This window comes from Equus asinus, chromosome 27, assembly GCF_041296235.1.
Source record: "Equus asinus isolate D_3611 breed Donkey chromosome 27, EquAss-T2T_v2, whole genome shotgun sequence".
Taxonomy (NCBI): Eukaryota; Metazoa; Chordata; class Mammalia; order Perissodactyla; family Equidae; genus Equus; species Equus asinus.
In genome coordinates, this window is record NC_091816.1 from 23171170 (window position 1) to 23189275 (window position 18106).

General features: G+C 40.2%; 1 protein-coding gene across 4 annotated transcripts in view; it reads right to left on the bottom strand.

The window, feature by feature from the left end:
• Positions 1-441: 441 nt before the first annotated feature.
• Positions 442-18106, bottom strand: part of FAM149A (family with sequence similarity 149 member A) — a 56312-nt gene continuing 38647 nt past the window's right edge. For all 4 annotated transcript variants that reach the window (XM_014855768.3, XM_014855769.3, XM_070500000.1 and 1 more), the window contains 10 exons: positions 17750-17875; positions 16903-17073; positions 16138-16328; positions 14481-14635; positions 10661-10764; positions 9239-9448; positions 5539-5659; positions 4510-4638; positions 4348-4423; positions 442-2081 (listed from right to left, as the gene is read on the bottom strand). In XM_014855768.3, coding sequence (XP_014711254.3) covers positions 2008-2081; positions 4348-4423; positions 4510-4638; positions 5539-5659; positions 9239-9448; positions 10661-10764; positions 14481-14635; positions 16138-16328; positions 16903-17073; positions 17750-17875 — 1357 coding nt within the window. In that variant the 3' untranslated portion in view covers positions 442-2007. The remainder of the gene's footprint in view (positions 2082-4347; positions 4424-4509; positions 4639-5538; positions 5660-9238; positions 9449-10660; positions 10765-14480; positions 14636-16137; positions 16329-16902; positions 17074-17749; positions 17876-18106) is intronic.

Genomic DNA, 18106 nt, shown 5'->3' on the forward strand with positions numbered 1-18106 from the left:
GAATTCCTCATGTTTAACAACTGCAAGATTGACACTGATAGTTTCTCTTCGAAAGTTTCTCTAGCTAATGTTTATGGATAGTTTAGAAAATTCTCAAACTGCTTTGGTCTCCTTTGTGTGGGTAATGAAGCCGTAGGAATATTTGCTAGAGTTACAAAGCTGTGACCACTCAAAAGACGTGTAGATTCAGTGATCATTCTTGTGTCTACTCCCTAACATATTCCATTACTGTAGAAAGTGGAATAGAGAATGTCAAGGAGAAATGATCAATCGGAGGCAAGCCTCTAGGGTCTTTTTTGTTTCGTCACTCTGTGATAAAGCTCAACACTAATTTCAGTCCCCACATACTTTTTAATTTCCAGACATCTATATGTAGGCAACAATCCTCTCTTCCTACAACCAGAAATATGTCTGAAAATAACTTACTATATATGTGTATGATTTGTCATATATATATATATATGCATATATATATATATATATATATATATACAAAGTTTATTTTGGGTTAATGAAAATTAGATTGATAAAATATAATTATCTGAGAGCCAGCCTGATGGCCTAGTGGTTGAAGTTCAGCCCTCTTTCTGCTTCAATGGCCCCAGTTTGGTGGTCGTGGAACCACACCACTCATCTGTCAGTTGTTATGCTGTGACGATGGCTCTCATAGAAGAACTAGAAGGACTTACAACTAGAATATACAACCATGCACTGGGGCTTTGGGGAGGAAAAAAGAAAGAGGAAGATTGGCAACAGATGTTAGCTCAGAGCAAATCTTTCCCAGCAGAAAAAAAAAAAAATATATATATATATATGTATAATTATCTGAGAGAAAAGAAATTATGGTGATTTGAGATCTGAGAATTATCAAAATGAGTCTAAAGATTTAAATCACCATAAAGGAAAACAAATGGGGCGGAGGGAGCAAAAGAAAAATGACCCTAGAGACTTGCATCTGCTTGATCATTTCTTCTTTGCATTGTCTCTTCCATTCCCTATATTAATGTCAGATAGGGACACATGCTCGGAAGAAAAATAAAGCAGGGCAAGATGACCGAGAGTGGAGAGGGCTGCTGCTCTAGACAGAGGGATCAGGGGAGGCTTTGTGCAGAGGTGACACCTGGGCAAAGATCAGATTGTGCTCAAACAAGGCAGATGCTGCTGCAAAGCTTCCCCTCCGCTGGACGGGCACTTCAACTGTAAACTATCAAGATGAAACCATATGCAACAGATTTTAGATATGTTTATATTCAGCTTGAAAAATCAATAAATTGGGGATCCTTTTAAATAGACTGCCTGAATTTGACATGAAAACTAGTAAAACAACATTGGTTTGGGAAACTTAGCCACTGCCATTCCCCAAAGAAGTTCGTGACGAAAGTACTTTTTAAAAAAGGCCTAAGAAAGTCAGCACCATGACTAGAACAATCTGAATCTGAGTCAAACTGGCATATTGTACCAAAGATGACTTCGCTATTTTTTAAAGAAGGGAGTAATATCTATTAGTGACTAGGATTTTTCCTATTTTCTAAAGGGAGTAATATCTATTAGTGACTAGCATTTCGACGGAATTAATAACAGGATGAGACACAAAAAATATGTCAAGACACAAAGTTACAGAATGGCATATTCCCAGATTAATATACTCTTATATATTAAGTAGTATGTGAATACATACACAAATTCTGTGTGTGTCTATGTATAATTGATAAAATGACGGATTATAAACACATATCAGATTCTTCTCAGGAGAGCCTAAAGAACTTTTCTTGGAATAAAGGTCCCCATAAAGAAGAAGCTTGGTGAGTTTAACTTGTATTCTCTCTACAGTGCAAAGTGTTCAAAATTAAGTTGTCCATTTGTTTGCATTTCTCTCAGATCGTCTAACATCTCAGACCGTCAGACAAACATACATAATATAATACTTGTTCTTCCGTTTTTCAAGTGATAAATGGTGTGCTGAGGCTTTGCGTGCTCCAACCGCGTTGTAGGTCTGCCGAAGGAACATCAAGACACCACTTGGAATCTCTTTCTGGAAGTCAAGGTTGTCCTCTGAAAAGATTTAGACTGATACTGTGAACCTGAAACACCAACCAAAAGTAATTCTCCTTAAAATGTTAAAAATTCCAGCTCTCAAAGGAATGGTTTTGTACATTCCATGCAGATGATATTTTTTAAAAAGAAAAAAATTATTTTAATTTCACTTTTACACAAACCAGGAAATAGTCATATGCAAAAACCACCATTTTGGGTCCTGAGAAGAAGGAAGTATGCTCCCCCTCCACCAAGCCTGGGTGCTGGCCACCTGTTCTCCCAGAGCTGGTGGGTTTGCAAGAACCTTCTATCCCAAGGTGGATCCCTAAGGCCCCGGAAGTTGAGCAGGGAGCTCTGCCAGACCTACTACTTCACAGGGACAGAAGCAATGTCAGCTGCCTTAAGATCCTTCCCACTGTTGGTGATACCCCCTCAATTTCTCCTTTTTTTCTGCCACAGAACAAATGTTCCTAAGTTAATAGTTCCTGGTGCTTTTTGACCCAGAGGCAAAAATAAGAAAGAGATATGTCTGCATGTCAGAGAAAAAGAAATAAATCCTTAGAAATACAGAAACATCTCTCTTATGTACCCTTGATCGCTTTTATAGAAATTAAAAAGGCTCCCAACTATCAATAATAATATTTGTCACAAAGTTATTGACAAGAGAATACACTGACTTAGTATTTGGTGAAAAAATTAAGAGTGCAGATTTCAAAACAAATTCAGAGCCCAGTTCCCTCTCCTAATCTCTACTGCTGTGTGAGCCCAACAAACTATTAGCCATCTCCCCTCAGCATGCTGCAGGCAACGTCTCCAAAACTGAATTCATCAAGAGTCCTTGGATTCCCTCCTCAGGACCACTGTCTGCTGGCCGTCCGCAGAATCATATTTGTCAACCTTCACTCCTTCTGTCTCACACACCACGTGACATTCATCCTGATGCCTGCGGCTCCCACCTCCTCCAGAGGCCCCTTTACCTACCTGCATCTCCAGCTAGGTGGTCCTGCTCACCACTCTCACAGCCCTCTCCATCTCCCCCACTAGACTGTTCCTTGAGACACAGACCAAAACATCCTTGGTGTTTGAATTTCAGCCTTGAGCACAGGACTGGGCACAGAGTGAGCACTTGTTACCTTGTTATTGATTAATAAACAAACTTGGATGCTTACTTTCCCCCTGCTCAGCCACAATTCTGTTAAGAGCATTACCTACAATATAGCATGGCTGCCTTTTAGAGAAGGAGCTGTTGTCATTGACAATGACCACTAACACTGATAGGGAACGTACAAGAAAAAAAGCAACAAAAAGGCACAGTAGCCTAGAGCTATTAGCACTGGAGAAAAATCTCGAAAGGCTGAAGAATCTTTGACATCACTATGATATTGAACTATAGAAGAGCTCATGTAAACAATGATAAACCTATGTTGTCCCAATGCTTAAATTTTACTACATTTATTTTAAAATTATAATATATTAAATATTTCCCTTAAAACAGCAAATTATCCTTTACATTTCAGATTATCTATAATACAAATGGTTTATGATTTTTGAGCAACAGTATATGCCTGGCATCTAGCTAGGTCCTCTGTATACATTCTCCCAATAGTTATTTTATTCACTCAGCTTGTTATAAAAGAAGAAACTGAGGCCCAGAGAGGTTGAGGCATTCCAAAGGTTGCACAGCTAGTAGATAGTAGAGCCGGGAGGAAACCAGGCAATTGACTGCAGAGTGGAACACCTCATGACTCATGACAATGCTATGTTGCCTCCTTGAACAAAAGAGTTGGTAGCAGTTTTGAAAATTACCACATCATTGGCCTGCATTCAGACTAAAAACTTTATGCTTCAAACAGCCTCTGAGGCTGAGAACGGGTATTTATCTGTAAAACTCTAAATTATAAAATAATTAGGATATTTGTATTAATTTTATCAAACATTTTTATAATTAGGTCTTCAAAGAGAACTAAGATCAGGGTTTCATTTAGGAGAAAAGCATGAAAATTCCAAAGCAGACGGCAACACTGATTTCTCCTAAGGGACATAAGACAGCATTTTCCTTTTTTATGAGAACGAGCCGCCAAGTTAATAAAGAGCGTTTGGGCATTTTCCCCTTTACAACCAACAGCTGGCAAATGCTTGTCTTTGCAATTTTGCTCTTTATAGAGATTTTTGAGGTCATAGACCACAAAAAGTTGGTATTTCCTCTTACATGGTCAAAATAGTCCTATGAATAGAGATCATCTTCAATTTCTCCTTCTGAAACTTCAAAGGTCACATATTACATCATTTTATTTATATATGGAGAACACTGACCTGTCAAACCTTGACCTGTCCATGTGTGACTAGCAAATTCCATCACGGTCAGTGAACTTTTTCGAGGCATCTCTGACTGTTAGAAGAAAAATAAAATGAGGGATCACTTTTATGGTTTCAAATATTTTTAAAAATCAAAGTTATTGGTAACAGAGAACCTACCCGAAATGTATGGGTTGTGCTGGGCCTTGAAAACTGTTCCACAGTCAGAGATCTTTCTCGAAGAGGCGACCGTTCTATACTGTCCGGTATCGCACTTAACACACGGCTTTGTGGATGCCTTCCTCTGTACTAAAGGAGGGATAAGAGGTTCTTGTTTAAAATAAATGCAATCCTTAAAAAGACAAAGGGAAATCTATATACGCTTTAACCATTCACTCACTTATCCATTCACTTGCTTATCTGAAAACTTTTATTTAGATATTGCTGAGAATAAAGTCTACTAAGCATAAATATGAAAATATATTTTAATGATGTAATTGTATTATTTAACCAGATAAAATGGTCATGTCCTAATAGGTAAATATGAATTAAAAGACTTAACCACATAAAATTCTTAATTTAAATCATAAGAGAAATGTAATTCTGTATTTGAGAAGCTTCAGACTTTTTTAATGTGATATTTGCCTTCTTTTATGATTTCACTCTAAGCCACAACATTCTTAGGATAAACATTAAAGTTTTACAACTCTTGCCTTCTGGGAATGGGTGAGTTCTTAATTTATGCCAGGCATTATTCAGCATCTATACATTCATTGAGTCCTTACAACATTTCTTTGAGGTAGGAATCATTATTGCCCTTCTGTAGATGAGAAAAGTATGGATCAGGGAGATTAATTTGCTCCAAATTGTACAGAGAGCTTGTGTGGCAGGATTCAAACACAGATCTGCCTGTCTCCTCACCTAGCCTTCATACTATTTTCTTCTCTATACCTTCTGACCATCAGATATTTCCTTGATACCCAGACTTTCTGATTTATTTCAAGGCACGTGTTTATTTCACAAAATAGTGAATAAACCCCCCTACCACGTGTAAATTCTCACAAGCCATTTACTTTCAGGAAGCAGATTATGGAGATAATTTATGGTACTGAGTTCATTTGGAAGCATCAAAATTATTTTTTGTTTGTTTGTTTGTTTCCCAACAGACTATCTAAATGGCGCTCTTAAATATAATGAAATCTGTCTTACAGAAACTGGGCGAGATCCGGGAACTGCCGCACTCTGCTCACCAGCCTCCGAGCCTATTGGGGGTAACCTGCTCCGCGAGGTTTGAACTGGTGGGGAGGACAGGCGGTCTATGCCGGCTTGCCTATAAACACAACAACACGTCACTTAGCATCCGGATGCAAAGAGAGTGAGGGATAGACCCTAGATGAAGTTCCTGATCTGAGCCATTAAGCACATTCTCCCTTCCCAAAGAAACGCCAAGTAGAATGACCTGAGCTTCAGGAAGACAAATGTGAGCCAGAGTGGACCACTAGCTCCAGTCGCCTTCTTGTTTAGCACTGACTGTCAGCCTGTATTTCCTGAGTGCTGCGCTATGCCAGCCACTGTGCAGAACACAGAAACAATCGAAGAGCTATTTCCTCCCCTTAAGGAGCTTATAAGTCATTGAAAACACATGCAGTAGAGTACAACGCAATGCAGTTTGTATAATGAAGTGCTATGGTCTATGATTCTGAATATAAGGACTGTAGAAATTTAGGGAGTGGAACAATCATTGAAGGATAATATTAATTATAAAAGTGCAGGGCTTCTATGAGAAAAACTACAAAACTTTATGTAAGGTCACAAAAAAGAGATATGTCACAAAAAGGGGGGGCAAAATATGTTCTCTGATGGGACAACTAAAAATTGTGAAAATGTTAGTTATTCTTACATTTTTAATAGATTTAATGCTATGAAGTCCAATGGGATACTTTTTCTTCTTTTGGAATTTGATGACCAGATGGTAAAACTTATTTGTCAGGATGGGTGAGTAAATTTTAATAAAATAAGGGTAAGGATGATAGGAGAGCTTCCCTACCACACATTAACACTGAAAAATTAAATTGTCTGGTTTGTGTGCAAGAATACGGATAGATATGCTAGAAACAGATTCTAATTCACTTATTCACTAATAATAAAGTTATGAAAGTTAAAATATGACAATTTTGCACCTATCAAGTTTTAAAATACACATACAACCCAAAGTTTAGAGGCTGCCAGGAAAGAGAGCGTCTTGTGTATTGTACTATAGTGGGACTATAAACTGGTAGAACTATTCCAGGAAAAACTTTGGAAAAATATTTCAAGAGGGGCTAGCCCCGTGGCCGAGTGGTTAAGTTCGCAGGCTCCGCTGCAGGCGGCCCAGTGTTTCATTGGTTCGAATCCTGGGCGCAGACATGGCACTGCTCATCAGACCACGCTGAGGCAGCATCCCACATGCCGCAAGTAGAAGGACCCACAATGAAGAATATACAACTATGTATCGGGGACTTTGGGGAGAAAAAGGAAAAAAATAAAATCTTTAAAAAAAAAAATTTCAAGAGCCTTAAAAACAACCATAATCTTTGACCTGGTAGCTTTACTTCTAGGCCTGCACCATCAAGAAACAATTTAAAGACATCCTTATTAAGATTTATATAAAAAGATGTTTGCTGCAGATTACAACAGTGAAAATATAGACGAAATGAAAAGTTTCAGTAATAGGGAAATACTTGATAAATTATCACATACATAACCACATGATTATTTTTCACTCATTAAAATCATGCTTTCAAAAATATTTAAAAATATGGGAAATGTGAATAATGTTAAGTGAAAAAAGTAGGTGAAAAAGTGCCACATTATACAATAGCGAGATAACAGTATTAGAAAAAAGATAATGGAAAGAAAGGAATAAATATAGTTACAGACAAAATTGGTAGTAAGTTTACTAACAGTTGTCATTTTTATATTTCTGTGTTGGGCATACAGGTGATCTTTGATTTCTACTCAGATTTTTGGTATTGTCCTAATGTTCCACAATGAACCTGCAGTATTTCGATAATTAGAAAAAATATGTTATTTCAATAAAAGTGAAAGATCATGAACAAAATCATGGAAGTTAGAATACGCATGGCTGGTATGTTTGTGGGTCAAAGAAAAAACTGATGAGAAGTACTGGGAAAGAGGTTTGTACATCAAAGAGGGTGATGTTGTCCCCAAAGGGTAAATATTGGTTCTCGATGGGACAAAAATATCCTACTCTTTGTATGTGTAAAACACAGATATAAAAAAAAGTACATGAACCATATATAGTGTATTTGTAGTATTAAATTCCCGGGTGGGGGGCTGGCCAGCGGTGCAACGATTAAGTTCAAAAGTTCCTCTTCAGCGGCCCAGGGTTTGCTGCTTTGGATCCCAGGTGCGGACATGGCACCGCTTGGCATGCCATGCTGTGGTAGGCATCCCACATATAAAGTAGAGGAAGATGGGCACAGATGTTAGCTCAGGGCCAGTCTTCCTCAGCAAAAAGAGGACAGTGGCAGCAGATGTTAGCTCAGGGCTAATCTTCCTCAAAAAAAAACAAAAAAAATTCCACAGGTGGAGGAGGAATTAGAAAAGATACTCTAAATGGGCTCCTTAGCATGGAAATCAAACCAAAAATGTTGGAAAACACAGGTCTACAGATAGGGAGGGGCCAGCACAAGAAGGGAATGTACAGTGGAGGCGTCTGAATTTATTTCAAAAGGAAAGAGAAAAGGTTTTCAACAAAAGCCTGAGAGCGGAGCCCAGGTGGACCGGGAGGAAGAGGGAGCCAGTGATGTGCTGTTGACATGGGCATGGGGTGAGGAAGGGGTCCCAGGTGGCCACAGCGAGAGGAAGGAGGGAGACCTTGAAAGAATTAGCAGAGCAGATCCAAACAAAGCTGGAAATATCAGTTCCAAATTGTGAAGGAAACATTACTATCAAAAAGCTGGAAGTGGTGCCATGTAACGTAGCCAGTTGTTGGTTAAGTACTGGCACCTGCTTTCACCTGCCACCCCTTCCGGGGGACCCCTCTGTAACTCCCTCCCTTGCTGCAGAGAACCCGTGGCTCAGTGGTCCAGGGGATGACCTCCAAAACTAGACAGTGCTGTGGGGGCGTCCCAGCTCGGCCACCCCTGGTGGGACGATCTTTGGCAAGTTATTCAACTAAAGAAACAGCCTCTGTTTCCTCATTTTCGATTTGGGATAATATGAGTACCCACTCAAAAAGTTTGTGGTAGGGAATAAATAATAAATGTGATTCATTTACCTGTTGCTGGTAACACAGAAAGCAATCAAAAAACACTAGCTGCTATTAACCTAAGTATGGGCTGACACTTGAGTAGGTGGGAAAGCTGGAAAGCTCCCTCGTAATTCCACGATAAAGGAAGACACAGATTCCTTTCTAATAAGGCGATGATTTGATGTTGGTCCCTAAGGTCAAAAGCTTTTCTGAAACTCCCTATATAGAGGGAAACACATCCTTAGAGATAAAAACTAGTCAGCATACGCTCCTTTTATTTTAAAGCATTTTACATACATTAATTAATTAAACCTCACAATAAAAGTATTAATCATGCAATTTAAAAGCATTAGTGAATTATTAGTTTTACAGACAAGGCCACTGAAGGCCATCCAAGATCACGTCACTATTAGTTTCATTTTGCCTCACTGCCTGTGCCATGGGATGCACTGCCTGACTTTACATTCTGGTATGCAGCTAAGTATACTCCTGGAACGAACTCCTGGTAAATACTCAAGTTGATGAACTATTTAGAAAAGTGTCCACATAAAATGTGACAGAGGATGCTTTGTCTGGAATAAACCATAAGCCCTATTTGACAAGTGTCTCTGTCCTCCGTGGCCTTTGGTTTACCGTGAAGGAAACAAGACTTACAGTTTTGTTCCCCTAAGAACTTCCTCACTGCACACATTGGGGGTTTTCATTCTCTGCGAGTCGGAAGTAAGAGAAGGCAGTCTCCTATGTGTCGGTGTTTTCTTTGCAGAACTCTGTAGCCCACGGCTATCTGAGATTCGTCCCAGACGATACCGTGCGGAGGAAAGAGCGCTGGCTCCTACACCCAATGATTTGTCCTCTTGCTCATTCCTGGGGGAGGCAAATCAAATTAATTACTCAGATGTAAGCACTGCGAGAAGAGCACACATATATATTTGCCCATTACTAGGCCTAGTCTCGGACAGTGCCTGGTAACATAGAAAACAGTCCTAAGTATTTGTTGAATGAATGGACAGACTCTCATTTCCAATCCAATTTCAATGTCAATGAAGAATCATCCACTGGAAAAATGATCTAAGTTTCTCACTATTTGTAATCAAATAGCACAGCACACAAGATTAAGAATTCTCAGTTACAGTCCCCCTTTCTTATCTGCTCCAACCTAATAGTAACTGTTGTGTGGTTGATATCAGAACAGTGTGTTTTTATTCGTACACGGTGGCTGGATCCAGGCACACCTGGATCGTGGGATTAAATGGGATTCTCATTATCTCATGTCCTCTGTGGTCTTCAGTGCTCCAGTGTGTCCAGCACAGGAAAGAGGCTGGGGAGTTATTTCTTATACGTGATGATGATCAAGGCTGCCCCAGGGAGAGAAGCCCAAGGTGTCCTGCCCTACATACCGATCTATATCATCCTCTGGGAAATATAAGATGTCCTGACCTGATCCGAACTGATTCGTGTCCAAAGTTATAAGACCACCCGATAACCAGACCCCAACCTGCACTGATACCATTTTAACAACTTTTTTTACATGATCTTTCCTTTGTCTTGTAAAGAAATAACTCACATACCTATGCCTTATAAATTTAGCCCTGCCCTCAACCCAGTGTAGCTCTTCCCTGTCCATGGGTCCCGTCCCGGTGCTGCAGCTCTTCACTCCCCATGGGTCCTGTCCCCATGCTGCAGCTCTTACTGCCCATGGGTCCTTTCCCCATCCTGCAGCTCTTCCTGCCCATGGGTCCTGTCCCCATGCTGCAGCTCTTACTCCCCATGGGTCCTGTCCCCATGCTGCAGCTCTTCACTGCCCATGGGTCCTGTCTCCATGCAGCAGCACTTTACTGCCCATGGGTCCTGTCCCCATGTGGCAGCTCTTCACTCCCCATGGGTCCTGTCCCCATGCTGCAGCTCTTCACTGCCCATGGGTCCTGTCCCCACGTGGCAGCACTTTACTGCCCATGGGTCCTGTCCCCATGCTACTCCATGCTATTCTCTGAATAAAAGAGCACTACTGCCGGACCTTGAGAGTCTAAGAAATCTTTCTTTCGACTCCTTGGCTTGCCGAGCCCGCATCATACGTACTGTGTTTTATCTGCAAAATAGGTAGGTCTCTGCTGAAGCGGTTTTGCTTGAATTGTCATCACACCATTCAAATCACTATAAAAGTTGCTGGAGAAGCGATGAATCTGAGAAAAGCAAAAACAATAAAAATGGAAAAGCATCCAGTGTCATTGTAATTACTGATGCCTGTGAGGAATCAGCAGGAAACAAATCTTGCCCCCAAACTGACTAATCTGAGGAAAATTTAATAAAGGGGCCATATTTTACACGATGTGGAAAGAGAGTTTAACAAGGAATAGCTTGATTCCCCCAAGGCTTATAACAGTGGGACACACAGCCACACCAAGGCCCAGAAGAACAAGAAGTGAGGGAGAGTTTCCTGGAATCTGGAAAGGGTGGCTGCATGGAGAAATGTCACCAATGCACTGTGACCTGGTAGAGAGGCCAGGAGAAAACGAAGCAAAACCCCACTCTCCTCCCGCGCTCTGAGCTCCCGGAAGCTGCAGGCGAGGGAGCCCTCAGCTGCAGTCAGTGCGTATCAGCGTCCAGGGCACACCAAGGGGAGGAAGACAGCGGATCTTGGAGAAGCAAAGAAAAGGTGTCGCAGCTCCTAACTGGTCTGCTTGCCTTGGACCTCTTCTCCTACCCTCATCCTCCTCAGCTTGCCCCAGGGAGCTGCCCAGGAGAGCAGGACAGCCTGGGAACATACCCAAGCACAGATCTCAAAGGCTTACCTTTGCCTCCCAGTTCTAACTGCTTCCTGGTTGGTGACCTTGGAAAGACTACATTGTTCTTAGAGTTTTAATTTCCTAATCTTTAAGCTGGGGATAATGATACCTACTTCACAGAGTTATAGTGAGAATTAAATCAGATAACATTTGCAAAAGCATGAAGTAAGGGCTAAGCAATTATTAATTCCCTCTTCAGTCCCACAATATGACCGACTAGGATTTAAAATAATATTTAGGCAACTAGACTTTTGGTGGTGAACACGATGTAGTCTATAGAGAGTAGAAATACAATGATGTACTCCTGAAATTTATATGTTATAAACCAATGTGACCTCAATAACAATAAATAAATAAAAATAAAACAACACACAAAATAGAGGAAGATTGGCACAGATGTTAGCACAGGGATCATCTTCCTTAAGCAAAACTAATTAATTAATTAATTAACTAAAATAAATGTTATCTTTCAATATAAATTAATAAATAAAATAATATTTAGATTCAGGCAAGCAGGATGTTAACACTAGAATTCTATTCTAGTTCAAGAACAGATGTAGCAACCCCAATCACATCTTCCCCATATTGAATATACATAAAAAGAAATGTTAGAGGAATAAATTAAGATATATTATAATTACCACTAGAACGCTTTGACTGTTTCAAAGTGGGCTCTATTAGAATTTTATTTTTACTTTTAAACTTGCTGTCCATTCATTTTCTTTTAACATTTATCCAAATGAAAACAACACAACAGCTGTAAAAAAATTTTTAAAAACCATAAAAAGCTTTAAAAACAACAAAAAATCTGAAAAAACTAGATTTTGAAATTTCCATATTTCTTGTTTATTTGTATTGGCTGATACTTAAAGGTTCTTTTCTATGTTGTCATCATCTGTTCATTTTTATGTGATTTATAGTGCCTACTCTAATATGCAAAGGGGGAAATACTGTTGAGCCTGTCAGAGCAATTTAAAGAGACCAAAAAATACAATAAGCTGGTCGCAATTCTAAAAGCTACTCTGAACAGCAAAAGCAAAGAAGACCTACTGTAAAGCCCATACACTAGCGAAGAGAACAATCCTATTAGATATTTTTGTTTTAAACCCCTGCCTGCTGAACCGCATGGCCTATTCAGGCCTGTGTCCTTTAATCTCGCAACAGTATGCTGTTTATTTGCATATTGTATATATGCCAGGTGCATATCTCAGCTGCCTCGAACATCCTCCCTTTTCTTCTTCAGCTTAACAAGTCTTGCCTATTATCTTAGTTCATGTCTTACTCTACTTTGTGAAGGGTGTGCTATTCTTCCTTCGAACTCCACAGCATTTATGAGCTATAGGACATCTAATTATAATTATAATACAATATAATACATAATTAGTATTTGATAATAAAAGCTAACACTTATTGAGTGCCTACTCTATGCCACACACTGTAGTAAATGTCTTATATCTTTTAATTCTCACAGCTTCCTACCTCATAGATCCCATAGATAATGATACGGAGATTTTGAGAGAAAAGAACTGATTCAAGATCACAGAGCTGGGCCAGCCCCATGGCCAAGTGGTTGTGTTCCCACACTCTGCTTCGGTGGCCCAGGGTTTCACCGGTTTATCTCCTGGGCGCAGACCTCGCACCACTCATCAAGCCATGCTGAGGCGGCATCCCACATAGCACAACCAGAGGAACCTACAACTAGAATATACAACTATGTACTGGTGGGCTTTGGGGAGAAAGAAAAAAAAAAAAAAGATTGGCAACAGATGTAAGCTCAGGCACCAATCTTTTAAAAAAAAAAAAAAAAGGATGACAGAGCTAATAAATTGTGACGTCGGGTTCCAAACTTGTAGTCTATACCCAGAGATCAAACTCTCATCCACTCTACTGTCTACTAGATTGCCTTATCGTGTGTGTGTGTGTTCGTGTGTGTAGTATTGTTTGGCATGGCTTGACTCCCTCCAAGGAAAGTGTATGGACCTGAAGACCAGGAATCCTGTCTTATCCTTTTTCTCTGCTCCCCCACACAAGGTAGGCTGTGCAGAACATGTCCAAACTCCTTAGCACCACTGAAGGTCTCCCATGAACACCTCATCCTTTCCAGCCTCATTTTCCACTAGATCTTTGAATAAGGACACATTTTGAGAAAAATTTATTGAGTGCCTAGTATATATCCAGTTCCATGTTAGGAGCTCTCACAGACTTATATGATGTTATCTCCACAACAACCCCTTGGACAATGTATTATTCTCCTCATTCTATAGATAAGGAAACTAAAGTTTAGAAAAGTTAAACGATATAGACAAAATAATTCTCATTATAGGTCTCCTGATTCTAAATACCCTGGTCTTGCCACAATGCTGCTGCTGGTCCCAGTATCCTAACCTCTAACCCTCAGTCCAATCACTGTTCCCCAGACACGCCCCGACCTTCACGCCTCCATGCATTTTCTTGGCCCGAAATGACCCACGCAGACTTCCTACCCATGGAAGCCCTGCTCATTTGTTCACATTTCTGCTCAAATTCCACCTCGAATCTAAGAGCTCAAGCCTCAAGCTCCAGCCAGAATGTATGATTCTCTCCTTTATTTTCCCACATCACTGTCTTTGCACATCGCTCACAGAATGCATTGCATCTGACTTGTATTATACTTCTTGTTTTACTAGGTCAGGAACTACGCTTTGTTCAACTATGTATCTCCTCAGAACACCTAATACAGTCCACTTAATACAGACTCAATAGATGTGGAATGAACCCAAGGCATACTCATTGGTCGATTCTTTCATCACTCTGTCGGGAGGAGAGGACAAGGTCTGTAACCTTCAAATTGGCTAGAAATATTGGGAGGAAGCTTTTTCTCTCTTCAAAAACATGGAAACAGCTCTACAGCTCAAAGCAGGTGCAAAAATCTCAAATCTGAGTGTCCCTGCTCTATTAAAGAAGATGATGATTCTATTAAACTCCATGAAATAATTATTGTTAAATCTTAGTCTTATTGACAAACAGACCCAAATAACTTGCTAACAGACTTTAATAGACTGGCACTCTTGACAAACTGAGGCCAGAGATATGAACATTGAAGGAAAGAGAAAGACTTGTGGGAAAGTATCTACCTGAGCTGGATTAAGATGAGAAGCCAGGGACACACTTCGAGTTTCAGAACTTCTGGATGGGGGGACACTGGATACATCAGTGTTAATACGGGATATGAGTAGGTGTGGAGATTTATTCTCAGCTACTTTCAAGTTTTCTTTCTGTTTTTTTCCTTCTGTGGCAACAGAAAAATCAATATTATTAAGAAACATATTATCTAATACATGTACTTAAAATTCATTATTCAAAGAGAATTATTTGGGGCCAGTCCCAGTTGCCTAGTAGTTAACTCTGGCATGCTCCACATCAGCAGCCCAGGTTTTGTTCCAGGGCGTGGACCTACACCACTCGTCTGTTAGCAGCCATGCTGTGGTGGTGGCTCACATAAAAAAGGAAAAAAAAAAAAAAGGAAGGGCCAGCTCAGTGGTGTAGTGGTCAAGTTTGCGCACTCTGCTTCGGTGACCTGGAGGTTGCAGGTTCGGATCCTGGGCACAGACCTATACATCACTCATCAAGCCATGATGTGGCAGTGTCCCACATACAAAATAGAGGAAGATTGGCACAGATGTTAGCTCAGGGACAATCTTCCTCAGGCAAAATGAGGAAGCTTGGCAACAGATGTTAGCTCAGGGCCAATCTTCCTCACAAAAAAAAAAAACAACAAACAGAATACTTGTTCTTGAGTTACCACGAGTCTGTTATGACCACTGAACCTTGCTGTAGAGGGCAGGGATGACACAGAGCCATGTGACACCTCTCCACACACACATTATGAAATGCCTATCATTTCAGTGGTAGGTGGAAATATAGGGATTATAAACTGGAGCGAGAAAGATTCTCAGTAGTTTATAATATCCCAACTAATCCCTTTGGTTGGAAAAAGAAAAATATTGACATTAACATGATCATTACCCTATTGTACAAATTGATTACATAATGCTAGTCATTAACGTCCACCACTGACATTTCTATGATTTGTTTCTGCTCAATTTCAAGTGGTTTAGAAAATATTTTATATGGTTAAATGCAGGGACTGTTAAATTAACTGTTTAAATTTTACTTTACAAGTAATGTCATAAACAATTAAAAACCAGTATCCCATTATTAGAGAATAGTTAGGTGAGTTTTTTTACCACACACACAAGAATGACCTCTAGCCTCTTTCTTGTCTATTTCTGTGTTTTTTTCCCTGAGTGCATATATATTATTTTTATCATTCAAAAAACAATAATGTCCATTTTCTTTTTTGTTTTTTTGCTGGGAAAGATCCACCCTGAGCTAATATCTCTTGCCAGTCTTCCTCTCCTTTTTTATCCCCCTCCCCAGAGTCCCAGTACAAAGTTGTATATCCTAGTTGAAAGTCCTTCTAGTTGTCCTATGTAAGCCACTCCCACAGCATGGCTACTGACAGAGAGGTGGTGTGGTTCCACACCCAGGAACTGCACCTGGGCCACCAAAGTGGAGCACACCAAACTTTAACCACTAGGCCATCAGGGCTGGCTCAATAATGCCCTTTTCGAAGTGACTAAAGATCACTTGTGAACAAAGGCAGAAAACCCACTTCCCTTCTCACCCCAATCACGTCCTAGGTGTGGCCAAGCTGGGGAGCGGGGCACACAGCTAAGGAACAGGGGTCTTTTTTTCCTTTTCATTAGGCCAAATTCTAGAAATAAGTACCTGTGAGTGTAATTTCCCAGTTTTTTCTAATCAGCTCTTCCAATATTTCTACCACGTTTGTCCAGACGTCATCAAACACTTCTGCAGCCACCGCATCTTTGATGCAGTCATGAGGGGAAACGGGAGGAAGTCCATGTTTACGCCACGTCCTACGATGCCGAGCTGATTTCGGTTCAAGGCATTCGTCGTCACTAAGGATAAAACCCACTCTAATTACTACAAGTGTCAACGGTCACAGTTAAAATAATGCTATCTATCTAACATGCATGCATCTATGTACATGATACATATGTAAATAAACACAGCGTTCTTGTTTAAACAGCACACTTTTTAACGTACCAACTTTCAATCAGGAGGCAAATTTTTATTATATTTGTAGCTTTTGTTTAAGAACCAAATATGCATTTAGTGCAGAGACTGAACCTTCCCCTTTGCCCTTCTGGTCAGTCAGGTACAGGATACCAGAAGCCCCCATGGGCATGAAGGCCACCAGCAGCCTTGTCCACTTTCACCAGCATGCTGTACACAATTATTGTTTTCGGTGTGCACCATGTTGTCAAAAAGAAAGGGAAGCGTGGCTCTAGCACATACACTTCCTGCTAGGAATCTAAAAACTTTTGGAAGCACATTGCTCTCAAAAGCATGGAAAATCTTTGGATAAGTGAAAAATACACCAAACATTAAGTGAGCATATAATCAAAATAAATGCCAACCAAGTTAATATTATTATACTATTACATCAATGTCAAAGAAAATTCTATTTACTCTTCTCTTCTGTCAAAAGCGAAATACTCTTCCATCTTTCCATCCACATCATAAACCTCTTCTTCGAGGGATGAACACGCTGGAAGGTGAGCAACCCCTGTGCAACCAGGGCCCGGCAGGGGAGGGGCCGAGGGTGCTACTGGGAGTATCTGAGAGCCAGAGATGCACAACCTATGGAGAGAAGCAGACTGTCTCTGAGAGCTGGTAGAACGTCAAAAATACGATGTTTGTGTGATCATGGAGGATCTTTCCAAAAGCCATAAAGCACAGAGCCCCAAATTTTAAAAATCACTAAACATTACATTGGACAAAAGTCATATCCCTAAAAGCAACATTTTTACACAGGCATCATTAAAAGTTTTAAGGACTTCTTAAAAGCCTAAGTTATTCTAGGAGTTTGCATCCTCTTGGTTGAAATGAAGGCATGTCATGGCACAGTCCCAAAAATGTGTGAATGGCATAGAGAGTTTACCAAAATCTGTTCGTGAGCAAAAGAAAACAGGAGAGAGCTTTATTTCTTCTGCTACTGCCTTGGGGCTTAGGATCCATCACAATAAGGCAGTTTTTGATTTTGCTTCTCACCCACCTTTCAGAGTCTTTGAAACAGAGTTCAAAAGTTAACTCCCTTGATATCTGTGTTACACACACACACACACACACACAAACAGTCATCATCATCAATTTAGAATCAGAGGCATCCTGGGAAAAAAATGCTGTGTACCTGCCCTTCATTGAGCTCTAAACTTCCAAAGTGATGGAGCCAAGGCTCATGGCTGAGATAGACAGGAAAAAGAATAACTAAAATGCAATTAAAAATACTTTTCAAAAGTATCTTGTAGAAACATACTCTCTGATGTTGCTGTTGCGTTCACAGGCATCAAAGAAGGGTTTGTGGACTACAGAACCAGGCTCGCTGCCCTGGAAATGTTGGAAGCCTTCATCAGTTGGCAGGATGAGCTGTCTTCCTAATACTCTGCAAGGTAAAAAAAAAAAAAAAAAAAAAAATTAGGAAACTCCTAATATTTTTATTGGAAAGGGGAAGAATGTTTTGCAATCTTAAAAATCGGATAAAATAATATTTTGAAGGAGCACGTATGAAGGAATAAGGTACATATTGTACATGAGAAGCATAATGGTGTCAGAAAAAACAGAGGCCTTGAGGCAGAGGACAGACTGTTCTTGCCACTGATGCAGAGGCTTGAGG